This window comes from Monopterus albus, unplaced genomic scaffold (genome assembly GCF_001952655.1).
Source record: "Monopterus albus unplaced genomic scaffold, M_albus_1.0 scaffold392.1, whole genome shotgun sequence".
Classification (NCBI taxonomy): Eukaryota; Metazoa; Chordata; class Actinopteri; order Synbranchiformes; family Synbranchidae; genus Monopterus; species Monopterus albus.
Genome location: NW_018128272.1, coordinates 442725 through 461371, shown reverse-complemented (window position 1 = coordinate 461371; position 18647 = coordinate 442725). Strand labels below are relative to the sequence as shown.

Sequence of the window (18647 nt, the reverse complement as noted above, 5' to 3'; positions counted from 1 at the left end):
TTAAGTAAATAGATGCACAGGCCACTTCATTGCTTCTTTTGAGGCAGTTTGTTCACCCTGACTGTGTATTCCACCATATTTTTATGAATACCAAACAGCTGCAAACTCATTGGGTTTATAAGTCTGTTGGCACTGTCCCAATGGACCTGGTTCAAGCCATGACCTTCAAAGAAATCACAGAGAACAACGTCAGTCTTCCAACATGGACTGACCATTCAACAGTGGACAGCGATCCAAGTTGCTTACAAGACAACCAGTGTGGAGCCTTAATCTAATGCCTACTTCCTGTGATTTCCATTTGCTGAAGTCTTTCATTATGCTCTTTTTCGCCCTGAGACCAGTGTAGCTATGCATTACTGTGACCACAGAGGATATGTTGGTTGAAGACTGTGTGTTTACTATGCATTGTATTTTTATGGACTGAGATGATGGCAGGCATGGGACAGAATGAACACAGCCACACACACAAGGGTTCCAGCCTTAACAATAGGTTTTGTTTGGATGTTTTACTGGTGACATCAGTTGTTTCTTGTTAAGGGAGTGTCTACAAATCCTACTGTTTTTGGGCTCAGAGGTCTATCTGCCTTTCTTTCCCCACACAAGGATAGAATTTCTATTTTTTAATGACTCTTTCCTTCTTGCACATCCTTCCCCCCATCTATGTAAACAATTTGAGTTTTATTTCCTTTATTATTCTATTTTATTGCTGCTGGACCACTTCCCTCAAAACCAAGTCATCTACTGACCTGTCTTTTTTTCAACTCCATGTTGTTCCTGTGGGTGAGATGTTTTGATAACACCTCTTGGGTGCCTTTTGTCTCTCACACACAGTGACCTTCCCCTCTTTTTTCCTTTGGAAATAACTTGGAGGTTGAATGTAAACCAAACATAACATTTGGACCTCCCCTGCTCCCATTACAGCACCTCAACCACCACAAGAGTAGCTAACACCCTTCGAGGCAGCTGCAACCCTCTCATCTCTATGCTGACATGGAACTCCCAACTAAGTGGAGTTGGAGATCTCTGCTTTAATGTTGCTTTTACCTTTGAATAGACTGCATATTAATAGCATGGGGTGGAAGCTAGAGAATGAGAGTTTTTTAGGATATGTTGCTTTAGAGTTTAGGACCCTAAGTATTTTATTCAATCCATCGGATCAGTCATTATATGCACAATGGATGAACTAAGAGTCCATATCTTTTATAGAGTTAATGGGGCATAGTACAAGCAGGGGCCCAACTACTGTATATCAGCTAAATAAAACAAAAAAGCCAGAAGACATGTGCCTGAAAGAAAATACCACAAATCTTAATGTTTATTAAAAAAATCATAATTTATTCATGCTAAATCATTACCCCATAGTAAAATTGTGATGCTTTGAGCTAAATGTTAATGCCAGTATGCTAACATGCTCACAAAGTCAATATGCTGATATTCTGCAGATATAAAATATATTATTATCACCATCTAGCTTTAACATGCTAACATGTTAATGTTTTCTAATTAGCACTCAAAGTGCAGTTGAGTCAGATGGCAGGGTCATTTTTTAGCAGAGTTTTTTATTATAAACCAAAATCTGTGAGAAATGTGTCAATCTATCCAGAAGATGCAACCAGCAACCAAAAATGAACATTTTGACTTGCTGGTGATGCTAGATGAAAAATGAGGGAATCACCAAGGTTTGTCTAGGCCTACTACGTCATTGAGGGTAGTCCATTTAACAGCTTGGACACATTTCAGTCTGGACCGAAGCAATGGACTGACTTAAAATGTCAACCAATAAGCCAGGCTGCTAGCCTGGCTAAAAACATCTCTCTGGTAGCATACTGCTTGAATCCACTTTCATATTTATTTCACATAGCCTGCTGATATGCACTGTACAGCTGATGTTCAAAACTACTGGAACAATAAGAAACATAGAGGCCAGTGGTGGGCAGAGGGAGAAGACAAACAACAGAATAATTCACACACACGGTTTGAGTTAGTGGGCTCCCATTAAGGACAATGTGGTCTGGAAAAAACTTTACAGTTCACAGTTTAAGGGCATTGTTAAGACTCTTCAACCCACCACTGGAAGGTCACAGTCAGTCATTTGGGGATACTACACACTGTGCAACTGAAATTCATAAACAAGAACAACAATGGACAACTGGAATGCAAACAGATAGAAAGGCCAACGGTGGTTGACACTGTAATATAAATACAGTAAATATAGCAAGCATTAAAAGTCAATGACCAATGGCTTGAAATTTGTTGTAAATCTGCAGTGATAGCTACTAATCGAACTGTATTTGTTTGGATCTTTTGTGCGACATACAGTACAATTGTTGTTTAAGACAGTCTCTTTGATCAGTTAATTTAATGTGTATTTCAACTGTTTGCTTGCTGCTACAGAGTTTTTCAGAAAGTGGTTACATAGCTCTGCAGCAAACACAGTACCACTTACAAGTATGAGTTAATTCTTAAATGTTTCACATTAGTCATATCAATTTAATCAAATGACTCCAAACACTTTCTGAAACTACTACTAAATTTCTGGTTTAACTAATGTTTTGAAACTGAAAATGGGGCAAAGCATGGACTTCAGCAGGCATGCAGCAGAAAGTGAGAGTTATAGTTGTGAAGGGCTCCAATTGCATGGATTACTTCACATAAGATAGTGGAAGTCTTGGCAACGGGAAGGCTATGGTGCCTTTGTGTCTGGGTTTCAAGTTTGCTGTTTAAAAATCTCTCCTTTGCTTTTCCATGCCTAAATCCAGAGGATCATTAAATGGAAAAAAGTCCTAAGTACTTTCACATTCACACGTTTGTGGAAAGTGAGAAAGCAAGGAGACTGTAACATAGTGTGTGGGGCTATGATCAATATGGCCTTTGGCTATTATCTCAAACAAACAAAGTCACCTTAAGAGATTGAATTAAATGAAATAGTTTAAAAACAGGTCTTGTCCTTTGGTAAATTTACAATATATACCTTTGTGTGCATGAGTCTACCAGGGCATTTGTTCTGCATGCAACTCCACCCTTTAATGTATGCAAGTTGATGTTGACACCAGATGAAGGGGCTTGTAATTATGTTACATACTTGGCTGTTGGGGGAGGTTGGGGGCTAATCCCTACTTTAATTTCAGCTCTGTAGAGCTGTGGTCAATATATACTGCAGTCTGACACAGAAACAGACTGAACACAGGTGTTTTGAGGAAGATAATGCTGGAAACACTAAAAGTTAATCAGATTTAAAAATGCACTGGCTCACATTTCTAAATTTAAAAAAGGATATCTCTAATTAGTTTTGTCTCTTGTTCATGAATCTACTAAATGGAGCCCCTAACAATCAACTCTGGAAGAAACTTTACAGGCCAAAGGATCTCATAAGAACCAGTTTTGTATAGTGCATGAAGAGTAAAAGCAAAATGACATTTTGTTCCTTACATGCTCTAAGAGCCTCATATGTTACAGTGTAAAATGCTAGCATGTAGAAAAACCTACTTATGAATTAAAGGATTAGTTTGACATTTTTGTTTCCCAGCTATTCACTTTATAAGGACAGATACCATGATTCTCCTATACTTTTTATTGCACATACGTCCTATTTTGAATGCATACTTTTTTAAAATGTTTGTTTTAATATATTCTTATTTTACTTTTTTGTTTCCTGTTGCCCTACAAAGCACATTGAGAGCCCCTGTATCAGAGTCAAATTCCTGTTTAACATACTTGGCCAATAACGTTGATTCTGATTCTGAAAGGCCAAACACAAATATGTACACCAGTGCACTCTTACACACATAGCTGTTGCACACATTGCTAGCTAGCAGCTAATGTTTGAACAGTTGGTAGCCTATGCTGACTGGCAGTTTATGGAAGCCAGTCTGGTAGTTAAATTTTTTTTATTAATTAGCTTGGCTTTCTATTTCAAAATACCTTAATTTTTTTTGTTTAATCCACATATAAAAAGACATTTAAAAGTGATTCTGGTTTACAGGGAGGTGCTGTAACTAAGAACAATCATATCTTCATTCTGAGGTTGACAGGCAACCAATGGAGATGTTGCATAAAAATTCCAGGTAGACAGATTTATGCTATTCATATGAAGAATGTAAAGTTGACATCACACCGTCTTAAATTTTGGGTAAATGTGCCATGTTTGGAGCATCACGCTCATTATCAATCACAGATATACACCACATACATCTATAAGTTAATAAAAAAAAAAAAACAACATCCCATACAGCTACATACAGTAGCGAATGCTTCTACTACATCCAAACATCCTCTTTAGTGTTGACTTTGAGCATAGTCAGGACAGAAATTGATTCATCTGCAGTGTTTGTGTCTGTAGCTGCTAGCTAGTGTAAATTCTTGAACTGTGGGCTGAGATCAGTGTGCAGTCATTTTTCAGTCTGTTGCTCTCAAACATGGGATGTCTAGGTCTCTTTCAGGCTAGCTACAGTCAACTTAGATGAGAGGAGAAACATCTTCGACCTAAAAAAAACCTAGTCCAGTTGATTGTTCTAAGTTTTTTCAGCTTACTATGACCTGGAAGACTGAGAATTTGCATGGACATACAGTCAACTAAGGTTATCAGTTGTCAGCAAAGTGAGGTCTAAACAATTTAAGCAACTTTTTAGCCAAACAAAACAAGAATGTATGCAGGTAAATATAGCATTAACATCCAAAAAGGCGCCCCCATTCCAACATTTAACACAGTGTGATGTACAGTATCTTCACATTATTTATTTCAGCACATAACTCCCCCTAGGCCAGGCTAGCCAGCTAGCTAAATAAAAATGGCTCACCTGAATCTAGCTAACGTTACAGCATGGTAAACTGTAAATTAGCTAACAGCATATTTCCCAAAATGTGAAAGTATTCCTTTACAAAAGACCATAAACAAACACATGTTGACAAAAGTTATTTAGCAGCAAATCTTATTAGATGGGAACAAAACAGTGTCAGAGTAAACTCAATGGTCATTGATTGTGATGACCACACATCACAGGACTTCAACCTGCTGATATCTGGTCGCAAATACCATATGAAACATGTTGGATATAATTGCTGAGGCTCAGGCTAGCCTGCAACTTTCAAACTCTGATCTCTCTTCCAGTTGTTATCATGGACTAATCTGATCTAAATCAGTGCCATATTCTTCTACTGTGCTCCCAGTCAAAGCTACACAGGATTCTTACATGGGTGCAAAATAAAAATAGTACTTCAGGAAGTTACATCAAAAAACAAAAACAACAACAAAAAAATAGTATGTACAATGTTTTCATTACTTTGAGGCATTACACATGTTGCCCTTCAAAATCCATTTGAATACAAACCAATACAGGCTATAAATAGACAATACTTTTTACATGAGGCACAGTTAGAAGTGGTGTTTGTATTTCTCTCATAGCTGCTGCTCTTCAAACAGTATCTGAGCATACACGGTGCCACTACATGACGCCTTGGTCTCTGGAATTGGCTTCACCAGATCCAACTCTGCATAGGTCAGATTCTCCTCCACTATCTTTGGCTGGAGACATAACGAGGTGGGAAGGAAGAGGAAAATAAAGATGGAGGGGAGGTGGTATAAGTGGAGAGAAAAGGATGAGGAAGGTTGGGAGAAATATTTATGTGGAACTCCATTAAGCTAACTACTAAGCTGTAGCTGCTGTAGATTAACTTAAATAAAATTGAAATGTCAGACAAGAAATCTTTTGAATTTTGGAACAAAAAATTTAAACTGATTAAAATAAAAAGCTGAGAACACTAGACTCCAAAAAGTTGGATGTTTTCCTCTCTCCTCTCTTTGTTTTTCTTCTAGTTTACAGCATTTGGAAAATGTGAGCAGGCTGTGAGCAGATGTTACATGATTTCCGAGTTGAGGTTGCCAAAATCTTACTAGCTTCTGCAGCATTTTGTGCCATTAAAATGCTAAGATGCCGTAGACCCGCTTCAGTTAAGTGATCAGTATAAAATCAAACCTAAGTTATGAGTCATTGTTTATTATGTTTTCTGGTACTTTTGTTTACAGATATTCTGGTCACATGCTAGTTGTTCTCCATTATATTTGGCACAATAACAATGGCAGACTCACTTCTGTATGAATGCCTTGTTAGGTAGAGTATGATGGTACACAAGTATGAAAATATGGAAATTGATTACTGGATACTGGTTACTTGTTATCAATGAAAAATGACAATGAGGCAAGCATCTTAAAAAGTGGCATGGATGGTACTCACCAACACTATTTTCCTTGGTTGTGGTTTTAAAAGTTTGGGTTTCCGTGTTTTGTCTCGAATGGGAGCTGTAGGGACAAAACGGGAGTTAGTGATCTGTTCAGCAAATGTTTTTTCCTGTATACATTTATGTACAACATGATCCAGGCCTCTCTATTATAACCACAAACTTGACATGCACTCCCGTTTCACTCAGTGTTTGGACAGTTGAGTTTCTAAAAGGAAAAAGAAAAAATGATTCAAAATCAGTACTGGTTCTAATATTTAAAACTCAATACCACTGGTACCAAAGAGATTGGTCATTTGAGTGGAGCTCGAAAAAGAGCACAAGAATCAATCAACTCTTTGCCCTAAAGCTTCACTAATCTGCAACAGAGCAAAAAACTATACTTAATGTGAGAGGCAATGCTGTGATTAACCCACAAAAAATGATCACCTGACCCTGTCAACTTTACGGTTTTAGTGTCATTCAGCTTAATGTTCTGATTGCAACCTAAGGGGAAAACATTTATTCAATGTTCTGTTACAAGTTAGATGTGAAAATGCAGGGATTTACTGTGAATATTCACCATAGAGAAAAAGCCTTTCTAACTTGATTTCATACAGGAGAAAACTGTGCAGAGCAGCATGGTGGTGCAGTGGTTAATGGCTGTTGTCTCACAGCAAGAAGGTTCTGGTTTTGAGTCCCAGCTGACCCGGGGCCTTTCTGTGTGGAGTTTGCATGTTCTCCCTGTGCCTGTGTGGGTTCTTTTTGGATACTCTGGCTTTGAAAGACATGGAGCTTAGGTTGACTGGCGACTTTTAATTGGCCGTAGGAGTGAGTGTCTGTGGTTGTCTGTCTCTATGTGTCAGTCCTGTGATAGACTGGCAACTTGTCCAGGGTGTACCCAGCCTCTCGCCCAGTGTCAACTGGGATGGGCTCCAGCCCCCCTGTGACCCTCTTCAGGATAAGTAGTATAGATAATGGATGAATGCATGGAAAACTGTGTGTGTAACCAGCACCACAGACCTTTTTTTTGTTTTTTTTTCTACCTTTTGCTGGTATCTCTGGTGGTGTCTCCTCTTGGTAGTCTCTGCTCCTTTTCTTCCTGTACCTCCTCTCCTTTTTAGGCAAAGCAGGAGACACACTGACCACACTGGTGACTGTCTCTCCTGAGCTAAAGTGAAACCAGATTACCAGATGGTTTAGCTCAGTTAAGAACATTATTATTATTATTATACATTTATTTAGTTTTAATAAGACTTTAGTGTGAAGCAGTGTCACCCTAAAATCATACCTGTTCTGTGGACTTTTGACCAAGTGGTAATTATCTGTGGAGAATGTGTTATACATTTAGAAACCTAATAGCTGGTTCAGAAACTGATGATTGCACTTTTAGAGGTCAATGGAGGGTGATCTTGATGTTGCTGCTAACCTTTTAATCTCTGCTTCCTCTGTATGTACTGGCAGGTTACCGTCACTGTGAACATACACATGCACAGCAGGCCCACTGAACAGATCAGCACTGCACACAGGTACACATCTGAAACACACAAACATGTACACACTACATTGGTCTTGTGCCCAGTGCTTCACTGCACACAAAAATTTGAAGGAAACATTGAGTGCATGTTCTGCTGAGCTATTTAAGGCAATGTAGTACATGCTTTGGTTTGTGTTATTTTTGCCTTTCAAGGACTATACAGTACCAGCCAACCCCAAACACACACACACACACACACACACACACACACACACACACACACACACACACACCCACTCAGACATGCTATATGAATATATGACGACTTACCTTCAAACAAGCTCCACAGGCTTTCTTTGGCCTTGGTGGCTGGTAGGACATGCACTACACAGAGAAAGAAAGAGAGAAGAGAAACACATGAAGCCCAAACTCATCAGTGTGGCTTCCCTGCTGCCTGATTACATGCCAGTTAGAGTTTAAATAAAGCTAACTGTAGGAAGACAATGAGGAGAGGTGGGCCTCCTCCCTGCCTGATCCTCTGTGGCTCACTGTCCAGAGGGTTTATCCTTCACTAAGAATGGAAGAAATATCTCTAACATTAATGCAAGCAGTTGGTTCTGAGTTACAGTACATATTTAAACTTTGCTCACCACAGCAGCTTGGCTAACAGGTGTTAACCAGGCCTGTATGCTTGTTGAAATATCAGTATGCAGATGCAACTGCCAGTTTTGTTACAAAAACACTATTTGCATGTAGCATACCAGTGTGCAATATTGTTGAACTTTTAATTATTATGTTTATATTGATAATACTTTTGTTATTTTTTAGCTCTTAACACTAAGTGTCTTGTTTTTTGCTGCTGTAGGTCTGTGAATTTCCCCATTGTGGGACTAATGAAGGTTCATCTTATTGTATCTTATCTGATCTAATGTGATCTTATGAAATGTAGCAATCTACTGCTAGCAACATTAGCATTAGCTAAGGTCCCACCTTTGGTACAGTGCCATTTGGAGTTCCAGAGTGGTAAATACTGCACCGAGCAACGTGCAGTATTTCTTCTTGCTTTAAATGCCTTTAGAGTTGAGAATAAGATGCAGTTGATGTTAGAAAACAACAACTAGCAGCCAAGTTTACATTAGTGAGAATGGCCCAATTGTGCATTGGCTAAGCTATATTAGCGCCTGATAACTTGGCTGATTTAAATAAGTCACTGGCAGATTTTATCAGATGTAGTTACTAAGCTAATTAACATTAGCTGCATGACTTGGTTTGCTGACTTTATGGGTGCTAAAAATGCATTTGGTCGACAAGCATAATAATTGACAGCTCAGCACTGTATAATGATGGAAGACAGACCTAAGCTGAAGCTTACAGCAAAAATGGCAAAGTGTAAGAATTAATAACTGTAAAAATGTACAAGACATGAATATAAAGGAGCAGCATCATTTTTGTATTGCAGGGTAAACTGCATACTATGAGAACAAAGAGAAGCTTGTCAGCTTAATGTACTGTATCTTCTTATATGGCTTATTGAATATTCTATCTGATAATCTGTACAGTAGATATGACCTGTTAACAGACCCAAAATCAAATATAAGCATCAACAGGGGAGTGAAGACCAGTGAATAGAGGCCTAAATCTGTAATGAAAATCCCTGCTATGTGCTTCCTGTGTCCCAAATGGCTGAGAAAAAAATGTTTCCTATACACAACATGAAATTTCACTCCACATACTCATTTGTCCACCCTATCTAACCACAGCAGTCTTAACACTGCTGTCCTCCTGCTGAGCTGGTGGTAGGATGCTTGTGAAGTGACACCCACCAGGGCATCTTGAAATACCCCAAACCACAAGCAGCTGACGACGGACAGGCTAGCCACCATGCCAGCTGAAGACTTTCCCACAGGCAGACTGGCTGAACTGCCTGCAGTCTGACTGACAAACCAGCAGGCACGTGCTTCACACTGTTTTTATCTCAAAACTCACTTTATCTACACAAAGCTGTTACAGAAGTCCTTCCTGTATTAATCCTGGAATAGTACTTTAAAATTCTTTGTAGACAAAACTTGAATGGGGAAACCTAAAACTTAAAAAACTATAATCTAATACTGTATTTCTTTGAGTTTGTTAGTAACCCTGATTACAGCTTTCATGGGAGAAAAATGAGATTATATTTACAGCCAGTCTTTTGTGGAAGCAACAATACTCAGACTTGAGAAGTTTCCTTTGGATTCAGTCTGGAATAATCAAAAATGGGATAAATCTGTTGTGTACTTGGCTAGATGCAGACTCTGAATTGGAACAATGGAGCTGTGACTGATGATGTTTCACAAGTGTGCAAGAACATAAGTATAGCAAAGAACACATTTGGAAAAGGCCTGCAGTGCTCCAGACTGATCCCATTTCTGATGATTCAACAAGTGTGGCTGCTGCACTGACAGGGATACACAGAACCTGTTATCAAAGTTTATGCTGTGAATGATTTACTGTGAAGGAATGGCAAGGCTTTGTGCAACTTTTGAATGGCTGAAGACTGCATTCGACTACAGTGGAAGCATTCAGACAGACTACTTTTGTTTGTCGTTGCCACAGAGTTGCATTCAGTTGCTGACAGTATTTTAGACTTGTGGCTCTTTTTTTTACCTCAACAAACCCCACACTGTGACCATCAATACAGATGCTACGTTTATAGTTGGAGTTAATAATGATGCTCTGTCTTCACCATCTACTGAGTCAGTCACTGCTCTAAGTTTTGTATTATAAATGACTGACGATGAATGTAAGTACACAGCAGGGCTGTGTGTTACAGCTGCAAATAATCCACTTTTTAACTTCCTGTTGTCTCACAGCATCTTTTCTTTTAAGAATGAACATCCTCTGTCCAGTTGTTATCCATGTCCCTATTGTGAATATAAACACAGGCCATTGTTGGCAGCTTTTATGCTTTATACTTTTCTTACAGAAAAATCTCTGAAGACACTTTTGTAGCCTAAGAATTGTGACTTCTAATTTTATTTTTTCCTTGTGGAACTGCCAGTTGTTCTTACTATACTTAAACCAATGCCACATCCGGATGCTGTGTATCTCTCTTGTTAACTTACAGTTGCCCACATGTGTCAAAGAAAAACCTATGAGCTGAGTTTGTTTATGCCCAGAGGAGGCTGTGTCCACACTGTGCTGCACCCTCAGTTTTTTTTTCTACTCAACCCTCTGACCTCTCTGACTGTGTTTATTATAGTAGTAGTAAGCAGAGTAATGGGAGTTGTATGTGTGAGACAGATTGTGGAAACACATGGCCACCAAATGTTATCCAACCAGAAGAACACACATGCACATATAAAGTCTCAAAGTCATGTGCTGTTTTTCATCTCAAGTGGAGACCAGGAGCAACACATTTGAGGGGTTTAACCCCTCAAATGTGCTGCTGACATGTATCATAGCTGTCAACCACTGGTTTGGACATTAGGAAGAAATACTGCTGCCTGCTGTTCCTCCGAGCAGTGGTTTTCCTGTGTTGTTAAAGCATTGGCCTGTCCATCACAATTACCGTACACAGATCCTCAACAGTGTTTAAGTATTTGTGACAACATTAGATTGTCTTAAAGTTGCAGTTCTTAGTTTTGATTTTCCTCAATTTTGTTTCGAATTTACACATCGGAATCAATTTACCCATTATGAGGCAACTCTAGCAGTTCAAATATATAATGTATCTCTAAATTTTAAAGATGGAAAACATCAACGCTTGAGCTAGGAGACTGCAAGGCTCTAAAAGCAGCCAGCATTACAAAGAGGGACATAAAGTTTGAAACATGTAAGCATTTAATAGGCAGGTCTAATAAAGAGTGCTATTTAGCTGCATCATAGAGGGTTCATGCAGACCCCTCACATCCTGGACACAAACTAGACGGCGCTACAATCTCAGATATTGATATTTCATTTTAAGGCTAATGGTCTCCATGTTAACAAATTGTTTTGATCACGCTGGATGGAATTTACAAATGTTAAGGTTGTTTTATAGAATGTGAATTTACAGCATATGTGCATATGAAGTAAACTGCAGGCCTCAGTCACATTTGATGGTATGAGCTACAAAGTAGAGCTGCAAATAAAAACTCCTTCTAAATCTACTGTGTTGCCCAAGCTGCAAGAGACTCATTGTTGTTGTGTAATGAAAAATATACTGCTGTTGTATTTTCTACATCTATTGCCATTCCTGTCATAATTGCAGTATTCATTCAAAAAAGTCACAGTATGCTCTTTTATTATTATCACTCAAACCACAACGAACTGGTGCTTCCTTGGATGAAAATAGTTCTCCACATCCTTGACCACAAAAGGTTGAGAGGCAGGCACAAGTCAGCTGCCCACTCAACTGTTACTGCAGACAAACATTCGAACTTTACCTTCTTTAGCACAACTGTGTCTTGTTCCACTTCTGCTGAGTCTCTCTGGACTCCCTGTCTCTGTCTACTTTTGGGAGGGAAACTCTTTGTGGGGGCCAATGTCAACAGCTCTCGGTAGGGACTACGTGTCTGCCTGGGCCCAGACTTGGCTGTGGACACCCCAAAAGTCACAGCATGTAGGAATGCTTCCATGGAAAATGTGGTGAGCAAGCTGTTGTTCAAAGTGGAGAGAACACTGACAGTACTACAGTAGAAGCCTATATTTAAAGATGAATTGTCTTCATATTGTTGTAAGGATAAAAATGAATACATGCACTAATTACAAAAAGCACCGCCAAAACAGCCCTCTCCCTAAACCAAAAACACAAGAACAAATATGTACAGTAGTTAATGTACAGAATGGTTTGTTTATCTGTTTAGTTTAGCCAACAGTTGGTGCTCAAACATAAATGCATTATTTCCAAGACTACAGTATCACTAACTGACGAGATGAGTTCATGGGGTTAGAAGTTAAAGTAAAAGTCCCATTCACAACTACATCTTTATTTAGTATTTCCACTGTGGAAGCCAGACCTGGATGCTATCAGAGTTTAGGCTAATATTAACAGCCTTGTCATGCTTTTTATTCAGTTTGGAAAGTTTACACTCCATCATCTGTGACTAGCTTCACCTCAGATAGTGTTATGGTTACTCTCATCCTAAAAGCTCTTTCTCTTGCAATGTTAAAAGTGAAAACATACTGTTTGAAAATAAAATGTATGTACTGTAAGCTGTAAAGATATGCTAGAATTAAACTGCAGAATGATTTTTAAATTGTCCTCAATTTAAAAGGAGTCAGTTGGAACCAATAAGAGGTAATGTGGAAATCACATTTTCATTCATTAACTGAATTAATTAGTCACAGCTGAGAAAATTTGACAGTTACAGTTGTCATTTCAGTCAGCAACTGATGTCTGTTGGCTAGGCTAACAGAAGCCTGGTTTTGTGCACCTGCCTTAAGTTGAGGACCCATTGTCTCAAAACTTAATCCAAATTTTGAGTGAAAAATTTGTGACTGACAGCATATGTGCCATGTAAAGAATTTTGGGTTGGCTGTGGCTCACGAGGGAGGGCAAGTCGTCTTCTGACCAGCAAGTTGGTGGTTCGACTCCCGGTCTCCCCGCATGCCTAAGTGTCCCTGAGCAAGACACCGAACCCCGAATTGCTCCTGGCGGCTTGACTAGCACTGTTGTGTGGCAGCCTTGTCGTCATCGGTGTGTGAATATGTGTGTGAATGGTGTATGATCTCCTGTAAAGCGCTTTGGCCAGTGCAATACACTGTGAAAAATGTGCTATATAAATACAGTCCAGTCCAATTTGACAGGCTGTTGTAATAAATAGCAGCAAATTTGGGACCAAAGAACAGTCGCTTCTGGGCTGCTGGTGAACATCTGCATTGTAATATAATCTGCAATATATGAAAAGCTGAGAGGAATATAACACTTCTTAGGTTTGCCTTTGGTTTTATGGGGGTTAAGGGACTCCACGGAGGATCTGATACTGTACCAGTGGATGTGTCATCGATTCCGCTGTGCGATCGTCTCATGTACCAGTGGCGACACTAAAACCTCAATCTCTCTCAGCTCTTTCTCCAAGATCATCTACTCAGTCAAAACCACAACTTATTGCAGTGGAGGATCCTTTCATCTCCAGACTTGCTTCTAACCAATAACATTTCCCTTCCAAAATCAAAAGCAGGACAGTACTTTTGCTCAGTCAACCCGTGTCCCAGTTGTGGTCAGAGAATCTGCTACTGCTTGAGACACACTACTGCTCTCCCAGTTTGATGTGTTCACAGCTGTGAGCTGCTGAGTAACAGTCTCAGTTTTTTGCTGCTGGTTATGGAATATCTTTGCAGACCAGCCTGGCATCTGTATTAAAGTCTTTGTGGTATTACTAATATCAAAAAAGCATTTGGCATTGTTGTAGTTGCAAAAAGAGTTGTTAAGTCTCTGCCCTGCACTAATAAAGGAAATGGTGTCATTCAGGCGGGAAACCAAGAATTTACGATAGCAGCCTAATGAAGAGGTTCCCAACATTTTATGGCCCACTATCTCAATTTTAGTTCTGACAATATTCTATAAAGACTTCTAATCATTTCTTAACTTATGAAAGAACATTTAGACTGCAATTACTACTATGGTTCATATTTAAACTGATGTTAATTTTGAACTGATCATGTCTAAAAGTGTTGGGAAATGTAATAAATAAACCTAATAAACTCTTTTCAAAGTTTCTTGTGCCCAGCATTAGCTCACTGAGCTGCACCAGGGCTGAATGGTTCAATCACCTGCTCATTTTTTTGTTAACTTGCTACTAGGGGTGGTTCTAGTCACTTTGAATGCCTTAGTGTTTCATACTCAACAGACCTCTAGTGGAACATCCCTTTAAGAAACTCTACAAGCACTTTTCATACAACATGTATGCTTCTTCTTACCTGGCTTAAACATGGATGTAGTTGGAAGTGACTGATTTTAGCCTAAAATACTTAACTTGTGTCTCAACAAATGTGCAGCAGGATGATGCTCACAGTGTTTGTTTGACAGGAAAAAACAGCAGCCTCACCTCTGAGCTCAGTAGCAGCGGTGGAGTTGGACGCAGCCTTCCAGCGGTCCTGGTGCTTTTTAAACTCCTGCACCCGGCACATGTAGAGGCCCTGGTCCCCCTCAGACACATTCAAGATCAATAGGTCAAAGAGCTTCCCCTGCTTCACCACCGTCAGCTTCAGTTTGGGCCACGGGAAACTCTTTGAGTAGTTACCATAGAAACGGGCCTTTCTCATGTTGATGCGGGCAATGAGGAGTTCGTCTTCCGGCCGGTCTGTACCTGCTGGTAGGAAGGTCCATTTCACCACTGGTAAAGCCGTATTTCGGCGCCGCTGGGACACAACACAGGAGAGTGTGATATTTTGACCCTCCTGGGCCACTATGAAGGGGTAAGGGATGATGGTGACATTGATTGCTAAACACAAATCTGGAAAAGCAAGAATTTTAGAATCAATATTTGGAACAATATGTAGAATTGTGATGTCTAGATGTTTTCAGGTGACTCTATTTCATACTATAATGTCTCTCCCATATCTGATTTGGTGACATTAGCAGCCTTTTTTAAACTTTATCATTAGTTTATTTTTAGGTCACCTCAAATATTTTTTAAATGGCTAAGAATATATAAATAAGGAGGCAGTGTGAAACTTTAACCTATTAAAAGTCAGCAGGTCTTTGTTCCGCTCCCACAGTTGACCAGATTATGGCTAAAAATTGCTGTTTGCCAACAAAAACAGAATGAAGATGTTTGCATTATTTGGTAACTGTGGAAAGCACCTTTTACCAAAATGACTGAAAAACACTTCTCTGGACTCATCATTGTCACAGGTAAATGGAAATGGAGGATTTATGCCAATTCATGTTTTGAAGTTTGGTAAGAAAAAGCAACATTAGTTTAGCCAACAGTTGGTGAGTGGCACATTTATGCAGCCCGGACTTGAACTCATATTCTGATCTGATTTTCATTACAATTCTTTGTAACTTTATGTTGTCTCAACTTTAAATCTGACTGACCTAATTTATTCCAATTAGGCAAAATATTAATAATTTGTCTTCATTCGCAGATGGTGTTTGCTTATAAAACTGAAGATGTTCACATTTTACATTCTCGTCAGTTTTGTAAACTACTTTGTCCAAGGTCAAAGAACTAACTGTTCAGTTGCTACTCAGTTTTGTAGCCAACTAAACATGGCATAAAAGTCCTACAACTTCTCAGAATAATTTCAAGTCAAAGACACAGTAGGTTGTCCTGTCATAGGATTCAGGGTAGGGATTCACCATGTTTGTGCAATTCTGGTCCCTAAATATGACAGTGAAGATGAATGGGTTAAAAGATACATAGTATGCCTTCCTGACTTTAAACTTGACCATCAAAGCACCATAAAAGAATAACAATCAGCACAGCAAACAGTGAATGACTGCTCCAAAAGTGGAAGCTATATGTATGATGTGTTTTATCTGGTCTTAGGTATCTTTATTATTATTATTATTTGTTTATGTTTTACTGGAAAGCACCTTGTAACGCAGGTTTAGAAAGGTGCTATATAAATAAACTTTGCTTGCTTGCTTGCTAATAGCTGAAACATTTACAGTCTGGGCCTTAGAGTAGTATTCCTTCCCTTCATGCTGACATCTGTGTTGTTTTTTGGCATGTAACAATATACACGAGGAACTATCCTTATTTCTGGATGTATTGCATGACAATATATCACACATTTGTTATGGCACTGGGAATTTTCATAATCCACACTTTCAATGACACGCAAGCATTTACAGTCAGATTCGTTGAGTGCGGCACGTGATTAAAATAAGTGCATCATTTATAGTTTTTGTCTTTCATTTGGCTTTGGAAACTACAGCTGAGGGGTCACCAAAAGTAATGTTTTGGTTTGGGGGTTGAATTTAAACTCCAAACTGTTACATTTAATAGTCAGTTTGGTCAGACGATCACTGAAATCACTGTATATTAATGTAGAGGTGAAACTGCAAGCTCTGTTTTTACTTTCAAGCAGTCAGAAAAACTACCTGTTTTCACTTTGAAATTCTAGTTCATCTCTGCAAACACATCCAGCTGATGAACCAGTTATTTTCTTGCCAACACACCCTACCACATCTTAGAACTAGATTTATTTCAGCAGAAACTGGACACTTTAACATTTGGTTAAAAGGCCATCGCACATAGCAAAAATGTCTCTCTCCATCACCTCATCCATCATCCCAATGTCCTCCCCAGTTCCCAGATCTTTTCTCCAAAGTTTCTCTGAAAAAGAGTTGAAAACATTTTGCGTCCACAGCATCTACTTTGGTATGAGGTAAAATAAAGTTTTCCTACCTCCAAACAGTGCTCGGATCAGGAGAGCCAAGAACACAGAAGAGATCTTCATTTTTCACGGCTGCAGCCTCCATAAACGTTCGGTTAAATGCTGAAGAAAAGCAACGGCGGCCCCCCCCACACTTTTTTCCCCAGCAGAGTGTAATATGAAACTCTGGAGGCTCTGTTTCTACTCTGAACCTCCCTCTGCCCCTCCCCACTTTTGTCACACACAATGAAAACACATTTGGCAGGTTTGCATGCATGAAGAGTAGACAGAAACATACATGTAGGTGAGCATGTGCAAGGACACACACACACACACCTCTGCTGATGGTGAGTGAGTGGGAAATGCCTTTTCCTGTGCAGGATGGAGGGGAGGAGTGTGTTGAGATTGACACAGAGCAAATCACACTTCCAGCTGTGGAGGACAGCAGGCGCATTCAGGTTTTTATTTTGACACACACACACACTGACACAGGGAGACAAGGTTGAGGGGTTGGCTACATTGTGTGTGGGCATCTCTGTGGCCAATAAAATACTGGAAACATTTTTCATTTTGTTTTTAAAGTTAGTAATTCTAATCATCCCAGAGCCTCCTCCTGTGCTAAACTGGTGCGGTTGTTGTGCTCAAAATTGGTCCTCAAATCCTCTGTTAGTCAAACTGTTATGTCACTGTAGGTCTACATCCATCTCCCCTCTTCTCATGTCTCATGTAACAGGATCCCACAGTGAATCTTTGTGCAGCAGTTTGTCAGTTCAAGATTTTTTGGGACACTTCGCTGGTTGTTATCAAACCCTAGAGAGCAGCTCTGTGGGGTTCTGGGACACTTTGATTTAGATAATAACAGAGACAGCCTGTAGGACCTCGTGAGTGCTTCTAATCTGGTGACACTTTGACAAACATGGCTGTTCCCTCAACACTGAAGTTCCCATTTTGCTGTCGTTCTTCAGCATTTCATGCCAGATCAGGGCTCTAAAGACAAGGCAGAAGTATTTTGCTGTGTATTATGAAGTTAATTTTTAATGTTCGAAGAAATATACAATTTTGGAGCATAAAACTGTATCTTAAAGCTGCATTAATGAACTTTTCTGTCCGCTAGGGAGAAGAGAAAACTCAATAACAAGTGAAAAACTATCACATCTAATAATCACCACCACATAAAGTTGGTAATAGCCACATATTTGCAGACCCAGCAGACACAGAACTATGTTTTTCTGTCCATGTGCAACTTAATTAGCTCTGGTTTGGTCACTTGGGGTCTCTGTAACAAGTTGTAGACACAACACTGATACATGCACAGTATGTGTTATCTGAGCAAAGTTTAAGGTAAAGTAAGAAAGATTTTAAAAAACCTTCTAATGTTGTTTATTGAACAGAAACAGGGGCACAGTGTCATTTTCCATCATTTGTATTTAAGTTATACAAATACAAGAAATCGAAGTAGAAAAAAATGCTATACAAGCCTAGTGATGTGCTCAGATGTGACACAAGACTTCAGTTTCATGCCTGACATTATATGTATTTTCATTGAGGTATGTAGCTCCTCCTTGTGGGGAAAGCAGCAACTGTCTCTTAGCTCTCTGCTGAGTGCTGCTATATAATCTCTGTGCACTATGTGTGTCAGTAGAGCACTGGGGTTTTCAAAGGAAAGAGT

General features: G+C 39.3%; 1 protein-coding gene across 3 annotated transcripts; it reads right to left on the bottom strand.

Moving 5' to 3' along the window:
- Window positions 1-3676: 3676 nt before the first annotated feature.
- vstm4b (V-set and transmembrane domain containing 4b) lies at window positions 3677-17114 on the bottom strand. 3 transcript variants are annotated; one of them, XR_002273607.1, is made up of 9 exons: window positions 17011-17114; window positions 14698-15105; window positions 8021-8074; window positions 7643-7750; window positions 7505-7538; window positions 7260-7384; window positions 6398-6442; window positions 6231-6295; window positions 5506-5521 (listed from the first exon to the last, which is right to left on the bottom strand). XR_002273607.1 is itself a non-coding variant. In XM_020585994.1 (8 exons), exons 1-8 carry the CDS (start codon window positions 17060-17062, stop codon window positions 5396-5398), a joined length of 972 nt encoding a protein of 323 aa, XP_020441650.1. In that variant the 5' UTR covers window positions 17063-17114; the 3' UTR covers window positions 3677-5395. The 3 variants fall into 3 exon arrangements, 1 of the variants encoding a protein (XP_020441650.1); XM_020585994.1 differs by lacking the exon at window positions 6398-6442 and having other exon boundaries at window positions 3677-5521; XR_002273606.1 differs by having other exon boundaries at window positions 5491-5521; window positions 6231-6442.
- Window positions 17115-18647: the final 1533 nt, after the last annotated feature.